Genomic DNA, 18,313 nt, shown 5'->3' on the forward strand with positions numbered 1-18,313 from the left:
CCACTCCCTGCCCCCGAACACACGCTAGCCAGTGAGAGAAGGATGCCTTTGTGGGGGCATTCTTAGGCATCCTCCTCGTAGACCTCTTTCTTAATTCGTGCGAAGTGTTCATGGGACAGAATAGGCTTCTGCTGAACCAATGTTAAGAAGCAGTAACTACATGTATCCCATTTGTTTACAATAAAAAAAAAAAAAAAAAGAAAGCAGCAGCAACTAATGAACATAATGCTAACTGCACACCATCTTGCAGCAGAGGGGTGCTGTATTAAGCGCCCCCCAGCCCCCGCCTCCAGTCGCATAGCTAGAGCCAGGGGAATGAAGCTGACTTCCTGTACAAGGGATGCAGTCTTGGGAGTAACACTCAAAGTGCTCTGAAATAAAACAAGACTTCAGTTTGCTGATAGCACAAAGACTTCGTTTTCTGAGAATGTGGGATCCTAAGATGGCCCAAGATTCCTACCTCTGGTAATAAACACCCCATTGAGTCCTCTCATCTGTGTGGGACACAGGGGGTCTTGTAAACATGATGAGATATTTCACTCCTTTAATTTTGAATTGCATAAAAGTGTGATTATCTTGGGTGGATCTGAATTAATCAGGTTAGAAACAGTAGAAGCAGCGGAGTCTTGTAGGTCTTGAAAAAATAAGCTGCTCTGCTATGAGGGCCAATGGAGGTGGCATGTGGCAAGGACTCAAATGGTCTCCAGGACTGAACACGGTGTCCAGTCAACAAATAGCAAGAGCATAGGGACTTCAGTTCTATTGCTATGAGGAGCCAACTCCTACCAACAACTGAAGGAGCTAGAAGATGACCCTGAGCCTTAGATGGGATCACAACCTGTCCAATACCTTCTAACTCAAAAGGCAGAGCAGAGGAGCTATCACACCTGTGTCTGGATCTCTGGCCCATGGTCACCTGAGAAAGCTTTCATGGCTGCTGGGGTCCATACCCTTGTGCTCATGGACATGTGTCCAGCTCTGCCTGTATCTGCCACTACAGGGTTCCAGGCTTGTCAGTACTCTACTGAGGGAGGGTGCACAGGTGGGTGGGAAGATCTGTGTGACATTTCATGTAGACATAAAAATAGCTCAATAATTCCTCTGGGATGCTTTTTGAAGTGAAGCCAAATCTGTCTTGGAAAGCATTTCTAGAAAATTCCCAAACTGATCTTGACATATGGGTGGAGCCTACCTTCATGTATATCTTTTGGGATACAGAAGAATCTCTGAGCCTGGCCTTAATGTACACATAAAAAACAAGCCTGGGGACTGGAGTTGTGGTTCAGTGGTAGAGTGTTTGCCTGGTGGGTATAAGGCCCTGGTTTTGAACCTCAGCACTGCATATGAATAAGTAAGTAAAATAACAGATCCACTGACAACTAAAACATTAAAAACAAACAAACAAGCCTGATGCTCCCATTCTATACCTGCACCTGCTGATCGAACCAGAACACCTTTATACCTTCTTGACTTTTTGTCCAGCAAGAACAGCTTAGAGCTCCACCAAGCCACCAAACACCAAAAAGTAAAAAGTAAAGCAAGCTCTCCACCCGCAGGGATGCTATAGTTTGGATGCTAAAGTCCTCCAAAGGCCATGTATTGAAGGCAATGGTCCCCAGCTTGGTGCTGCTGGGAGACAGAAGAATCTTTAGGGAAGTGGGGTCTACTGGGTGGTCTTCAAAGTCATTAGGACATGCCTTTGAAGAGGACAGTGGGACTCCAGCTCCCTGTGGCTTACTTTTGTTTCCAGGCCAGGAGTTTTGCAGTTTTGCTCTGGCATGCACTTCTGCCATGATGCGCTGCCTTATGCCAGCCCCAAAAGCAACATGCCAGCTGATCAAGAACTGAAACCACCACAACTGTGGGCCAAAAGAATCCTTTTCTTTTTGTAAGTTGATTATCTTAGGTATTTGTTACAGTGACAGAAAGTTGACAAATGCTGGGGGCATCTCCAAGGAGCACTGAGAAGGAAGGCCTATGAGGCACATACCCTCATTATCTAATAGATTTCAGGAACCAAACTCATCAGTGCCCAAAGCTGAGTGTGCCCAGGGTTGTGCCCACTAAGGGGTCAGTTCAACCCAAAACCCACACTGTTCCTAGGAACGAGGCTCAGAGATCAGGGTACTTAGGTGGTTTATGACTATTCTAACACTTAACAGAGAACTGAGTTGGGGGTGATGCCAATGTGGTAGTACTTTGTTGAAACATGTCTGAGGTTTACCTTACGTGATAAATGAAGGAGTCCTGACCATAAGCTGTGGCAGTTCTCTCAGGTGTGCCTAAGGCTGATGAAAGGATCTTGAATTTGACTTAAGAGTAGTAAGTATTGTATTGTTGACTTGTTTTTAAAACCTTGCATAGAAAGGATGAGCAAAGATTGCTATGGTCAAATAGTTTACAGAGACACTGGGCTTCAGAAACCACAGTGCCATTAAGGTGTTGGCAAAAAGGCATAGGACCTGTGGGATCTTCCATAGAGCATAAATAAACCCTTTTCTAATCTGCTGTGGATCATCACCACACCCACAGAACGAGAGAGAATTTCTGGTTCCTGTAATTTTTAATCTTACATGACTCAGAAAAATAGTTATTTGAGGAAATAAATCAAAGGAGAGCTGAAAGGGCCCAGGAAATACATACAGCATGTCGGGGCAGTTGTCAGGCTTGTCCAGAAGGCCACCCTCCATGACGAAGCGAAGGACTTGCTCATTGGACAAGCCCTGGTATGGCTGCTCGGCCAGTGTGGCAATCTCCCAGAGGACGACCCCAAAGGACCTACAGGGAGAAAACAAACATGAACAGTTTGGAGAAGGAAGGGCAGGACCACTCTGCCCCTCCTTACCAGCATTTCCTTAACCTTAGACACTGAAAAACTGTCCTTATGGAGGTAACTGCTTGGCAGTGAGCCAGGCACTGTGCTGAATGTGGGACATCTGCCTTCCTCCATTACCACTGATGTTCCCTGCAACTTCAGCCCTGGTGGCAGAGCTGAGGCAGCTGATGCTTGGGGAGCTTTCAGCAACCCCTGCATGTATAGAAGCCCCTGATCTAGATCACAGCACTCAGTTCCTAGTCCCAGTCATTTACTCCCACAGGGTGGTACTTTCCAAACTTGCTTTATTCTAAGAATAAAAAAATGCAGACCCCCAGGTTCTAGCCAGTTACTGACTTGGGATAATAAGATAATTTTTAAGATAATAAGTCTTAAAAAGCTCCTCAGGAGATTCTTAGGATGGGCTTAGAAATCTCTATCCCAGAGGTTCTGAACACTGCTATACAAGAGAACCTCCAGGGAATGTTTAAAATAGACTGATGCCTGGGGCCCCAACAGGAGCTTTGACTTGATTGGTTGGGGTTAAGGGCCTGGGCCTTGGGATGTTTAAAAGCTCTACAGGGAGCCTGATTTGGCCCAGGAGAGAGAACAGAACCCCTGAGCCCACATAGAGCCTAGGAGCTACTGGCCCAGATGCCTTGCTCACAGGTGGGGGTCTGGGTGAGCTGAACTGGCCCATGAGTTGTGTCCAACAACAAAGAATCCCTTTCTTTCAGAGGCCAACTGAAGAATGAACTTGGTAGGCAAAGAAGTGAGCAGTTCTGCCATGCCTGCAGATTTGTCTGTCAGTTCAGAAGATCAAATTAAAACAGATACATTTATTTAGAAATTTCAGATAGGTAATGTTCAAAAAAGCAATGCTATAATATGCAAAATAAATGTACCTTCCCAGGGTAAATACCCACCTTCATAAATTCTCCCTGACCTATTTGCACTATGCCAGGGTCATAGCAGTGGAATAAAGCAGACTGCCTGTGAGCAAGCTGCCCATGAGACTTTCTCATGGAATCTGGCCCAGAGTACTGGCCAAGCCTCACGGAAAAACCTGGGGCAAGGTATTTTCCACTCAGAGCTCTAGGAAGCCTGGTCTTGCGAACAAGCCGGAGGTGGGGGTGGGAGACTGACTGTATCAGAATGTTTTGTTGAGCTTCAGTTCTTCTTGTTGAATAAAAATTTTTTGTACAAATTGATACAAAAAGCAGATGTCAGAAATAGAACCTTAGCAATCAGAGGACTGACCAACCCAAGATCCTTTCTAACTGCCAGTAACCAAGAAAGAGTCTTTAGTTGTATGAGAGATCCATAAAAACCAAAGCATGGCCAATGCATGGCTTTCAAAAGAACTGGGCAAAGGAAGCAGGTTTTCCATCAGCTTCAGTGGTGGGGCAGCTCTGCCCTCCAAAACCTGCCCCATTAACAGCAGCAGCATACCTCAGAGGCTGCATTGCTCATCATTGCCCTCGCAGTGCCACCCAGCAAAAGTGATGTGCTTTCTATTTGTGCCAACTGCTGGAGGTCTGAAAATGGTCTGACCTGGTTCCTCCCAGCCCCGCTTCTCTTGCCCCACTACTTTTCCTGGCCACGTCACCAGTTTTCAGGGAGCCAGTTCTAACTGGATGGCTCTAGTCAGGCCCTTGCAGCCCCATAGCTCCACTCCAAGCTCCTCCACAAATGCAGTGTGTCTCAAGCTGAACTGTCAGGCTTCCTGTTCTTCTCTCAGTCTCCCTGCAGCCAATGTCCCGTTCCACCTGAGTGGTACACCTGTGGTTACCCTGGCCTTTTCAAGGTCTTATGACTTGGCAGTTAAGATCCAGGTTTGTCCAAAGCTGCATGCAGTTCCTCCTTCCCTACCCCCAGTGCCTCCTTTGTGCAGGTGGTCTTCCTTGCCCAGCCTACTGCACCCTTCCATTCCAGCTAATGTGAACTTCTTACAACACAGTTATAAGTAGTTATCTCCTGTTCAGAAACCTTAAAAGTCTTTGCAGAGTCTGCAGAATGGAACCAAAACCCCTAACACAGTAACCAAGTCAGCAACCCGATTCCCTCAAGAAAATACTACTATTTTCCACTCTCCCCCAGCATTCCCTGCCAGGAACCCTTTCCCCATTGCTTTGTTGGTGACAATCTATACACTGGGGTGGTCCCACAACTTCATCTCATCTATGATGACTTCCTTGACCCCAACCTGCCAGGCCACTTTCTCTTCTCTACAAGACTTACTCCCTTGAGGACAGGGGTGGTATCTTTTGTCACACCTGCTTCTTCTACCCACTGATATCATCACAATCACACACATGAAATAAAACAGGAAGCAACAGGCCCAGTTCACCACTAATTCTTATCAAATTGAACTGCAAAAGTTTTTTCCTGAATGACTTGTCTGATGTTAGTTTCATATGTCTTTGTGACACTAAGTGCTCCAATCTGTGGTTGTCACAGTTCAATAGGAGAACTAAGTTCCACTGTTTTTCTGCTCCAAGGCACAGGGGCTGTGTCATCTCTACCTAACACCAGTCATCATAACAGCCATTTAAACATCTATCAAAGTTCCACAGAGGGAGCAGAGAGCACAGGCATCCCTAGACATTCTTTACCTTACTGACAAGCCAGTAGAGCTCAAAGAAGCCCAGTGACTTGACCAAGGCCACATAGTCAGGCAGAGGCACTGAGAAATATGTAACACCCATGTGTTTTTCAAAGAAGGCATTTCACTATGTGGCCTTAGCTATTAATGTCTTCACCCAAAAGCAAGTCTTATATTTTGTGGATAGATTTAATCTTAAAACATTAAATAAATGCCTCTTTGTAAAGTCTTCTCTAAGCATGAGCACTGGGGTTTGTTTCCTCCAAGTAAACAGACCCCATGTTGTGATCTCACCTAGTGAAGGAAGAGGGTGGTTAGTGCATACCTGTCCCAGTCACCACCAAATTGACACCTACGAAGAAATTCATATTCCTCATTGATTGGAATTAGTCACCAAAGAAGTAAATAAACTTGGAATTTGTGGCTGGCTGGAAAACTTCTTAAGTAAAGAAACAAAGGCTGTGTGTCAGGTGGTGCACAGGAAGGGAGCACAACTATGCAAAGTCCTACTCCCCATTCTTTGCTTGGTTTTCTCCATACCTAGGAGCACACCATGCCCTCTAACCCAAACAGGACACTTGAGAAGGATGCAGGAGCTGCAGAAGGAGCAGCCACAGTTCCCAAGGAGTTAAGGACCAAAGGAATGAGCCTAGGATGACAGTAGGACCCAGGGGTGTTCAACTAGAGGACAGAGATGTGTCTTGGATGACTCCACGACCTGATCAAAAACAGAGCAGGGTGTGTGACTGTGCTGCAGACAGGGGGATCAAAGAGGTGTCATAGGGAGGTTGACTGTGAGAAGGGTGTGCGAAAAATAAAGACATCTGAAGAGTCCAGCTGGCCAGGCTGAGGGAAGGAATGAATGCATTGTCCCTGGAAGCATCTCCACAGAAGCTCAAATGCCAGCTGTGAAGGACATAGTGAGGGGATTTGGGACACTGACCTCCAGGGTGCCTCCCAACCCTAAGATTCTGGGTTCTCTTCTATAAAGCCCAGATAAAAATTCTATTTCCTAGACCTTAACAATTTTGAAATGATTGTTTTGTGCTTCTGAATATAATCTAAAATGATTTCCATTTTTTAGAGAGGGTCTAGCTTCAGGATAGAGCCTAGGAAGCACCCTAGTCTTCCCCAATGTGTCATCCTCAAAGGCCTGGCTAAACACCCAAAAGCCCAAAGCACTGTCAATGCTTGGATGTTTAAGGGAATGAATTCCAAATGCCTATGTCCTTTATGGATATTTTTTCTTATTTGTTCATAATGGCTATGTAGTCTTGGGGGAGAATACTGGCACCTGTTTTACCCCTTTGCTGTTCTCTGAAGTGACAGTTGGTAACTGATGGTGAGAGTAAGCCTGTGAGGTATTAACAACTCCAGCTTCATCTTCCTACCCTGCTTCTGTTTTCTTACCCTGTAAGCTGACCTCAAAGTTTCTGGAAGCACAAAGCTTAGACAAACAGATGCATATGTGCACCCAGGTATGCCTTCTCCTGACACTTCAATTTCTAACACTTTGATTTAGCAGAAAAGAGGTAATCATCTTGGACAAGCAGATTGCAGAAAAGATCTCATCCTTGAGCTCAAGTAGCATTTGGGCTTCACTGGATTCAAAAGCTATTTCCAATTTGCACCTGTCTTCAAAATAAGATCCAAGGCCCTTGACTGTGAAAGGTTCATGAGGTTAAAAAAATGATGTTGGTCACTACTGAAATAGTTCTATTATGTGGTCATCTGGACAGTTGGCGTAAACAACTACCATTTCTGTAACACAACAGCAATGGGATCTCCCATTGGAGATCTGTAACACAACAGCAATGGGATCTCCCAAGAGGAAAGCCAAGACACTCACTGACATTCGAGAAGGTGGATGTGCCAGGGTTTTTGTCTGCCAAGAATCTCAGTCGTATTTCAGAACTTGACTGCTTCTATACAGCGTGTCCAGGCAACTGCAATAAACAGTACTGCAGGAAAGTCTTTGCACCCCTTAGCTGATAAGCTTTCACCACAAGATGTTTTTATAACTAAGGGAGACATTTTGCTTTCCATAACCATCTATGGGTCTACAGCCATGGATGCCCATTGGGAGAAGACAGACAGCAGATGGGGACCAACAGGAAAACACATCAAGAATCATAAGCTTTGGGTCCAAATAAAGCATTGTCTGTAATCTGAAGGTTCAATTAGGTGAAGCAGGCACACATGTGCACATGCATCACACATATGCACACTATTTACTGAGAAAGAGGAAAGGCAGGCAAGAGGAGAAGCAAAGAGAAGTGAAACTTTTGGCATGTCCTAGTACCTAGAAGCACAATCAATACCTGCTAAAGATGAAAAGAAACATTGGTCCCACAAATTTCCTTAGAAGCCCACAAATGCCCTTCTGTCCTTAGTTAGCCCACTAATAACAGGACCACCTCAAAGCCCACACTTCTAGTTTTAAAGCCATTTCTAGCTTTAGCACACAAAACTAAGCTAAAGCTGGAAATGGGTAGCAACGAGAAGAGACCAGGAAGAAAATAAAACCCTTGAGCCTGACTGGTGGCATGTGCAAAGGATGGATGCCCTGGGCTGGCCTTGCAGAAAAAGGCTCTCATACCAGACGTCTGAGTGAGTGGTGAAGACTCCATCCTTGAGGGACTCAGGAGACATCCAGCGCACAGGTAGCAATCCTTTCCCTCCTTTCCGGTAGTAGTCTGTCTCATAGATATCTCGTGTCATACCAAAATCTGGAAGGTGCGGAGAAAAGCACATAGTTACACTGCAGGAGCAGTTCTTAAGGCAGAAGCAAGTGCATGGTCATTGTCAAAGCATAGGGTCCTTCAGTCCTTTTATGACCAAGGTAGATACACTCATTACACTTTGAGATGGACCAATATGAAGGTTTGTAATTTTATAAGGCAGGAAAAGTAAAAGATGATTAATCACGTGATAGGAAAATATCAGTAAATCTCTGTTTTTAAATACATTTATTATCTGGTTCCTTAAAGAAGTTAATTCCTTTGCTGCATTTAAAATGAGAGGCAGTTGACAAATCGTCAAGTCCCAAGATTTATCAAGAAAATATGTATTGCATAAACCAAGGGTCAGTGACACATAGTTTTAAAAACTGATCCAAGAAAAATGAGAGTGTAGCCTCTTATTTACTTGATAAAGCAAGGCCCATGGCAAGGGAAAGCAAGGAGCTTCACCACTTAATAAAGGGGGAAATATTTGGAGTAACAACTCACAGTAACAAAAGTATACAATAATGTGCCCTAGAGGTGATATTTACTAGGCCTCTGGAATTATTAATATTGTTTTCCAACATAATACTCTCCCTCATTTTTTAAAATTCTTCATTTTTCTATATCTCTAGAAGATGTCACAGAATTATATTTGATGACAGGTTTGTTTTATAATCCTGAATTATCGCTTCTTTGTTGAATTTTGATTTTCCACTCAATCACAGAACCTTTTCTCACATGGACTCTTCCTTTCTCCTTCCCAGGAAAAAAATGCCCATCATGTCTCTAACTCATGCCACAAAGAGGTAAGGCTATAAAGCAAACACAAGGAGAACAAAGTTTCTTGGACATTAACTGACATAATTTACTTGCATACTAAGGGCCATCAGGTTGGCTCCAGTGAAATTATTTGTCATGCTTATAATCCATGAGACAGTGGGCAATGGGAAACATTTATGAACCTTTGTGAAGAATACAAATGAAGTGCTAGTGTCTTATTTCTGAATTAATCCAGTGATATGCAAATGAGAGCATTTGCCTTTGCTGACCAAAAAAAAAAAAGAAAAGAATAAAATTCCAGAAAAAAAAAAAACCTTTCTTCCCAAATACAACTAAAATGTTTTAATTAGAAAGAAAAACCAGGCTCATAGAACTGAGGGAACCTGTTCCTCAGGCTCACTGGGCACGCCACCTTGCACTGGGCCGAAGCTACAATCTGAGTTCCCCAAGTGAGAGGGATGAGAAGGGAAGGGAAAGCAGACTGGATGCACAAAGGAAGCCCAGCCAGTAAGGAGGGGCTCTTTTTGGGAACCTGGGAGGCAGGACAGCCTCTTGGGCCCCCTCTTCCTCCTAAAGGGCTGCATAGCCTAGCTGGGCTTCATGGGGCACCAAATGTGAGGATGCCTCAAGGGGCCAGGTCTAGGGGCATACTAGGGGATTCTGGATGTGTAACTCCAATGACTAAATGATATCTGATCTATGAAGTGGTTGCATTCTAGCACCTCCAGATCCTGTAAATAAATGCAAAGTAAAGACCCTCAGCCCTGCTTTGGAAACCACTCTAGGGGGGATACTCATTTCTCACTAGGGACCAAAACATTTCATTTGAAAAATCATTGATAAGGGGAAAAAATATGCAGGCTAACACATAAGAGCACATAGTTTGAGATCTAGACAAAGAGGTTAACCATAAATAGTTTTCCTTGCATGTTAAGATTCTCTGCAGATTCTCAGTATGAATATTTGTTTTTTTAATGAACTATTATCTTATCATAGTAAGATAAAAGGTCATGGTAAAAGCAGGTGGTTTCCTGAGCAACCCTGACGCTATGTTTTTGTTAGGGAGAGTAAAAGACCAGAACGAAAATTCAACCTTGTACATTTTTTTGTTGTTGTTACAGTAGTGAGGGGTGGAAACATGGTGTCTACCTGGTGTATGGTCAACACAGACCACGACAATAACTGTCCTGATAGCAGGGTCAAAAGCATGGAAGCTGACAGATCTTAGGTGTGAAACCCATTAAGCAGTGATCTTTTTCAATTGAGGGACTACCATAACTATCCCTGCCACCATTCCTGCTCTGTTGCAGGGCCGTAACTGTGAAGGTGCTTCCCCTCTTAGAAAACTCTGTGGACCTTTGGGAGGGGACAGTTTCCCTTATTAGCCAGAGAAACTGCAGGAAGATTGGCCGGTGACTTTTCTCAAGTTGAAATTACATGTGGACACTGTCTTGATTATTTTTGCAACCAATGTTGAGTATTATTTTACCTAGAAATACCTAAAATGCTAGGAGAAGAGGGGACTTCAGGGACCATGGCCACTACCTGGACCACTGTGTCCACATGCTCTTAGGATCAGAGTTAGCCTGGGTGGGTTTGTGATTGACTAGCAACTAAAGACAATCATATTGATTGTCTTTGCACTCAGGAGATGACCTGCAAAATCTCTCCATAGACAGGCTACTGCCCAAAAGCACCCTAGATCACTGAGATTTTGCTCTTGCTTAGACCTGGAAAGCAAAGACATACCTCCAATTTTGACTGTGAAATCTTCAGCTACCATGCAATTCCGGGCAGCAAGGTCTCTGTGGACAAACTTGTTGGCATTGAGGTATGCCATGCCATCTGCAATCTCTCCAGCCATTTGGATCATCTTGCTTAAGCTTGGAGGTGCAAGGACTGGATTATTCTGTTGGAGATTAAAAAGAAAAAATCATCGAAGAATTTAGAAATTTTCTCTATCTCAAGCTTCTTTAGGGTTTGCAAATCCATCCTTGTCCTGAACACCATGTCATTCTGTGAAGAAACCAGGATATGCTCAAAAGGAACATACTATTATGGAGACCATGGCACCTCCTTGGTGGTGAAGTCATGCACTTGCTCCCTGACCACATCGCACAGGGCTACCAAAGGAAACACTAATTAGCACTCCTTAGGACCAACATTTTCTGTTTTGGGTAAGGCAAAAATCACTTAAAGTCAAACAAGCAATTTTGGATATTAAGGATTCTCAGTTACTCAGATTCCTATTAGTTTATATGTTCCTCTGATTTCCATAAGCAAAGCCCATGTGAAAGAAACAGCAAATCACAAAGGCCACAGAGAAATATGAAATGTGCTTCCCAAATGAACTCTGCATATTTTATTTTCTACATAAGCACTGTTAGGAATTGTTTATGTCCTTCCCCTTCCACTTACTTCCAAGGTACAAAGATACCAAGATTCATTTCTTCACTTTGGATTACTATTTTCTGTGAGCAGCAAGAATAAATGAAATCCAGCTGAAGTTCACCATGGAGATCAATGTAAAACAGTGACCAGCAACATGGATAAGGATCCCCTCTTTGCAGAGGAAGGCAACATGTTCACTTGGGAACTGAAAAGAATTACCCTCAAATAGTAATAAACCCATTTGGAAAAAGAGTCATAAAACACATATCCAAAGCTCTCCATCCTAAAACAAGTACAAAAACTGATCATGACTCCATAGTTTAAAGGTTAACTAGCTTTTGAGGGTTCTAGTGAGACAGATTTTACCTTGTTTTCCCTAATTGCAAAGCCATCTGGGCTGACGGGTTCTATACATTGCCTTCCTAGTTCAAGTCATGAGGGCCATGGGAAATCGCCAGGACTTTGGTATCCAACCACCTGGACTCCCATTTGGGCTCTTCCACATGGTTTCCACCACAGTCCACTGCTGGGGGATCACCTGGCCCATGACCAATGCTCAGTGGGTGTTGGCTCTTGCCCATGGGGGGCTGTTTCCACTGAAAGCTAGTATCTAGAAGCAATTAACAACCCTCTTAGGACTTCTCAGTTGGTTCTCCAGATTTCAGGACATACGTGAGTTCTGAAGAGGCTATCAAGACTGTCATTGGTGACTCAAAATACTCACCTCTCAGTTATCTGAAGAAGTAACATCATGTCATTGAGGGGAGCCAAAATCACTTTCTCCTTTTTACACAGGAGTCCTTTAGACATGCTCTCCCCACTTAGAACCTAATATGTCCTTTTAACCTCTTCAGAGCTTTAAACATGTAAACCAGGAAATGTGCAGGTGAAATGCAAAGTTAAGGCTCATAACAGTTAAGTTATTGGAGTATGCAGTATAGGTATTTACTATGAAGTTGTCACTTATAAATGTGAAATAATCAATACAAGGAACTTAACTTAAGCACTGAAAGGGCTGACATTTTGTCAGTTCATGGTGCTACCATTATTTCATTTTTCTTTTTTCTTTTTTTTTTTTTTTGCGGTGCTGGGGATTGAACCCAGGGCCTTGTACTTGACAGTCAAGCACTCTACCAACTGAGCTATATCCCCAGCCCTCATTTTTCTTAAGAGAACAGGAATCTTTGACTTGGTTAGAGCTACTGAAGACAAACACACACGCACCTATACTTAGGGGTAAATAAGCAAATCTGAACTGGGGGCAAGGAGAATATAATGTAGCTGCAGAATATGAATACTCATTTTTATACTTGATATGAGTTAAACAAAACTTAATTCTGACAAATCTAAATTTGTGAATTTTAGATTTGAAGAGGCTTTCAGTAACAATTTCACTCAACCTTCTTACTTTACACAAGAGGAAACTGAGGCCCAGACACCTAGAGTAGCTGCTTGAAGACCAGAGGTAATAACCAGTGTCAGAGCCAGCACCAAGACCACATGTTGTAATTTTTTATTCTATGCCTGAATTCAGAAAGGAGGATAATTACCTAGAATGAGGCAAGTAATGAAACTTCTGCTACACCTCCAGTAATAAAGGCAAATAATGAATATTCTGCCACACCTCCAGTCACCTATTTGATCAGGCTCTTCTTCTATATGCAGGCTTGTGGAGTTAAGGAAGCCAGGAAAAGGCATTACCATGCAGGGGTGCTAGGGACCAATGCTGGGAGGGAGAGAGGCTGGTAGAGTCATCAACCACCCTGCTCAGAGCCACAGGCCACCCTAAGGTGGTGGCTCTCAAAACATCTCAAATGCCATGTGCTGTAAATAACTGAGGTCATTTTTGAACAGGTGCTTGGAACTAAAATGAAGAAACTATCACTCCGGAGAAATTAAGTTGCAGATTAAAAGAAGAAAACAAAAACAGAAATGCAAAAGGGGTTAAAAAAGGGAGGGGACTTACTGCTTTTAGGGAATGCAGGCAGACATAGTGCTTATGTCATAAGTAGCAAAGTCAGGGTCAGAGTGAAGACCTGAGACCCACTGAGGTAACCTAAGGAAAGGCAGGTGTTCCTGGGATTATTTCCCAGTGTTTATCTACTGGCTTACTCTTAGAATTAATGACATACTAGTCTGGTCTCCATGTTAAAAAACCAGTTAGTAGGCTAATTGGACAGAAGGAGAGATACCACAATGACTAATGAAAGATTACACAGGACTCTAGCATGTTGAAATTTTTACTAGACTAAGCAGTGATTGTGCAGCTGAGGTGATTATTATTCAGAAGTGTAAGCAAGACACTGACTCAGGATCAAGCCTGAAATACAGATGCAGAGTTTAAGAACTCTTGCTTCCTCGTCTCAAAGGCACAGACCGCTGACAGTGCAAGGTAAGGGCTGTGTGTGTGTGTGGTGGGCTTGTGAGTAAGAACTGGGTGGGAAATCACCCTAGCAATTTCCCAGAAATAAGGGCAGAAATCCAGCCAGCCTAACTTTTTTGTTTTGTTTTGTTTTGTTTTTTTTTTTTTTTTTGGTACCAGGGATTGAACCCAGGGGCTCTTAACTGCTGAGTCACACTCCCAGCCCTTTTAAAAATATTTTATTAGAGACAGGGTCTCACTGAGTTGCTTAGGGCCTCACTAAATTTCTGAGGCTGGCTTTGAACTCTCAATCCTCCTGCCTCAGCCTCCCAAGCTACTGGGATTACAGGAGTGAGCCACTGCACCCGGCTTCACATTGAACCTTAAACAAGCATTTATGGAAAGAATGTCTGCCACAAATAGGGACCTGAGTTACATGCTGAATGAAAAAACTGCAAGATGATGGGCGAAGATGGGATACACTCAGAGGACCACAAGAGACCATGTGTGCTAGGAGATGAGTCAAGTGCACGGGGAAGTTAGTGGAGGAGGAGGAGGTGACTCTTGGCAGCAGGGTGGGCTGGCAGGCAAGGCCTTGGGGATGGGGGTGGCACCAACGTGGCCTGGGGGTGGATATGAGGAAATGCAGCCACAAAGACAGAGCTGCTTATGTGGACAGTGATCTGAGGAAAGACAAGTTCTTCTCACAAAGATCAAGGACTGCCTGTAGTTGGGAAATTCTTTACATAAGGGACTCTAACCAAGCTTGCAGCAAGAAAACACTTGAGGCTGAAAAGTAAGCTGATTTAAAGACAAAATATTTTTCTACAGGGAAGTTTTAAAGGAAACAGGTGAGATAACATGTGAGGTTGATGAAAATCAAAACTGACCTCCATTTCTGGCCTCAGAGATCTGAGATAACTTTTGAGATCACCCCGTGTCATCAGTTCCATGATGACCAGCGTTGGCTGGCCCTGGGACACCACACCCAGCAACCGCACCTGGTAGGAACCAAAATGAGAAGGACTCAGTGGGGAAGGGTTGCCCACAGTTACCCACACTACTTGGAACTGTCTGTGTGGTGCTGGGGCCTGGTGGCCAGGAGCAGAGAGGATCAGGACTTCTACCAACCAGGCTCTAGAAGGTAGAAGGCGGGACACCAAACCCACAGGAGTCACCATGGACACACTGGGATTCTCTAGGGATGCTTTCTCACTCTGTCAGATCCTGGCTTTTCAGGGACCTGCTCTTACCACATGGTGACAATTGAACTCCTTCATCACTGAAGCCTCGTTGAGAAACTCAATCCTCTCACGCATGCTTGCAGCCTCATTCACTGTCTTGATGGCCACCCTGGTTTCAGGTTCATCTTTAACCACACCCTTGGCAACTCCTTCGTAGACCATCCCGAAGGACCCCTGCCCCAGCTCCCGGTTCATGGTGATCTTCTCTCGAGCGACCTCCCACTCATCAGGGACATACACTAGAGAAGAAACCGGGATGGAAAAAGGCATGGAAAACAATCCCCAGACAGATGTGGCTTTTGGCGGAAACTGCAGGCCAAACAATACAAAACAGCAAAAGGCAAAATAGTAAAAATCAGGAGACAATCACATGACTTTCTTCAAAATGTCCCCATGCCAAATATTTGAGTAGGACTGCACAAAGTACAGGTATTCCAAATCTTTGAGGATCCCAACATAATTCAAAGATATTACCAACATATAAGAACCATAATGAAGCAGAGAAACTTAGGATAGGACAGCAATCAGCGGTTCCTTTTGCTTACTTATTTCCATTACTTGAAAACCAAAAAGCAAGCTAACCACAGGAGACAGAAAAACTGAATGAAATGCTTAAGAAAGATTCTGGGTTTGAAATTTGCTTGTCCTTGTCAATAGATCCAAAAGCGAATCAGAGAAAGAGGGGAGTACAGGAAGTGGGGGAAGAGTTTTCTGCAATGGAAAAATGTCAGAGATTCAAGTAGAGAGGGTAACGTCCTACTTCATGGATGCATCCAAAAGAGATGTTAAGTGTCCCCAGCATAGTCTGTGCTGTGCTGCTGAATGGGGCTAGACCAAGTGAGGCATGTCTAAGTATAAAATATGCACTAAATGTCAAAGACTTAGCAAAATAAACTCAGTAACTTTTACACTGATTTCATGTCAAAACTTATAATATTTTTGGATATATTGGGTTAAATAAAACATTATTAAATTTTATTTTTTTTATTTTTTATTTTTTTTAAGTATGGCTACTAGGAAATGTGAGGTTACTAATGTGAACTGTATTACCTTTCTACCAGGAGAACATCTCTAATCTAGATAGTGTTTCCTAGCCTTGCCTTTGACCACTGGGTCACTAGGGAAGTACAGAAGCAACTGAACTCATACTGAGGGAGAACCAGCATTGACTACAGGGCTTTGGCCTGGACTCTGTAATTCATGGGACTCCCCTGTGAAGGGCTGGAGGGTGGGCATGGTAAATACTGAGCTTGCATATGATTTCTTCTCTAGCTTAGATTTGTTCTGGTTTGAGAAAACAAATAATTCTAGGCAGAAAGGAAGAAACAAACAAACAAAAAAAAGTGGGGCAGTAGAGGAAAGAAAGAAAAATCTAACAGTGGCTCTCTCCTACAACTCCAATGGTACGGTAAAAATTAAAATACAGTCAATCTTGTCCATAAGATCTGTATGAAATTTCAATTATAACCATGATCTCCTAATGCTGTGAGTTAAGGTCTTTGCCTGAGGGAAAACAGACAACAGATACTGCCTGGCAGGAAGGAAGTGGTCCTGGTTCAGAAACAGAGGACTAGAAGTGGGGCTCATGTCTGTGTTTGTTTTTGTGCTTTCAGAGGTTGACCTTGGGCCTGTGGTTAGACAGATGGGATAGACCAGCAGCTGACAACTGCGTGTGGCAATCCCCGTATCAAGTACTTACCTTTAGTGATGTCTTACAGGAAAGATTTTTATTATCAATTAGGCCCAGGCGACACCACCAATTTATACCTTGAGGAGTATCTTAACATGGACAATATTAAATTTCTTAAATTTTCTCCCATATACATTTTTGTATTTCATCATACATTGTGCTTAGGAATTTCTCGAATGGCCACTGTAGGGCTTAGGCAATTAGCATCCCTGAAGAGGAGGCTAAAGCTTGCTTAGAAGAGTAAGGATGTAAGGCAGCCAGGAGATACAGCTCTTCACAATACCCTCTGAAGGTATAAAGACTCACTGTCTCTATTCATTTATCTCTGAGGATCCAGGCTGGCTTTTAATCAGAATTAAATATGTAGTATGCCACAGAACATGGAGTTAAAACCAATCACGTTCATTCTGTGGGAGGTCCCAGAAGTCAAGGCTCTCAATCCTTTTCTTTAAATTCAAACCAAGAGTTCCGACTTTAACCAGCAGTCCTAAGCGCCACCAGTCAGTAGCGGTTTATAAACGTGCACAATGTTATCAGCACTTTCCTGTAGGGGATTTTCAATGTAGTCAGGAGAATGGTGACATGCAGATTAACTTTGGGAGAAAGAAGTTTTAAGCACCTTTGAACTGCAATGTCATTTTGTTTTCCCTTGAGGAAAAATGGCTATGTGGTGCTTGTCAAAAGCCCGAATAAATTAAGTTCAAATGAGGTGACTGTGTTTCTACCTGTTGGCATGGGTGGCAGTAAGTTTGCTTCTGTTTTTAAGAACTATGACATATTATGAAAGCATTCTGTAAGGATACAAAATTTGAATTCAAGTCACTGTTACAGAGTCTGACTTTATCATATTAATGCTCTCTGTAAACTTCCTGGATATTTCATCATTAAAGCTGAAAATGCCACCTTTGATGCTTTATTTAAAAGTAGAGTAGATTCTGTGGCATAGTCTTATACCACCCTCAGAGAGGAGAGGTGGTCTTGCACTGTCCCTATCAGTCCCATTGTTTGGGGGGACACCTTCACCTGATTTCTTTTTTTAAAAAAAGCAATTATTAAGCTGGGCAAGGTGGTGCATGCCTGTAATCCCCAGTTATGGGGGAGGTTGAGGCAGGAGAATCACTGGAGCCCAGTAGTTTCACACCACCTTGGACATCCAAGAGAGACCCTGCCTCGAAAATAAATGAATAAATAAAATAGAAGTAAAAATGCTATTTTTAGTACAACTGACAAATACCTATCCTCTTGCTGGTTTTTCTTTTTTTCTTTTTTTCTTTTTTTTTTGGCAAAGCTGAGGATTAAGTCCAGGGCCTCGTATATGCTAGACAAGTGCTCTATCACTGAGATACCCAAACTCCTGTTTTCATTATTTTTAAAAGAGAAGGATCTTTTTTGTAAGGAGCTGTTCTTATACGTGTGGTGTTTATCCTTTCGGAATGCCTTCTATGTCTGTCACACACAAACACACACATGTGTAAATGCCTGCTAAAAACAACTTTGTAAGACCTTTATGCAAACACAAATAATGTCCTCATTCTGTACCTGATTCCCATTCAGAAGGGGCTGTTTTTGATTAGCTCTACTATAAACATAATGAATTAGAAATGATGAAAGAAACCATAATAAAATCATATACACTTACACAGTACTTTTAAAATTACCAAAGTATTTTCCTATGCTTTCTCATTTGATCAAGATAATTG

The 18,313-nt window shown here is 43.1% G+C and overlaps 1 protein-coding gene across 1 annotated transcript in view; it reads right to left on the reverse strand.

The window, feature by feature from the left end:
* Igf1r (insulin like growth factor 1 receptor) overlaps positions 1-18,313 on the reverse strand; it is a 308,645-nt gene that overhangs the window by 13,654 nt on the left and 276,678 nt on the right. Inside the window, exons 16-20 of the mRNA XM_047542106.1 lie at positions 14,933-15,162; positions 14,570-14,680; positions 10,676-10,835; positions 8,020-8,149; positions 2,644-2,778 (exon numbers count right to left, since the gene is read on the reverse strand). Coding sequence (XP_047398062.1) covers positions 2,644-2,778; positions 8,020-8,149; positions 10,676-10,835; positions 14,570-14,680; positions 14,933-15,162 — 766 coding nt within the window. The remainder of the gene's footprint in view (positions 1-2,643; positions 2,779-8,019; positions 8,150-10,675; positions 10,836-14,569; positions 14,681-14,932; positions 15,163-18,313) is intronic.

The sequence above is a fragment of the Sciurus carolinensis genome, chromosome 2, assembly GCF_902686445.1.
Source record: "Sciurus carolinensis chromosome 2, mSciCar1.2, whole genome shotgun sequence".
Classification (NCBI taxonomy): domain Eukaryota; kingdom Metazoa; phylum Chordata; class Mammalia; order Rodentia; family Sciuridae; genus Sciurus; species Sciurus carolinensis.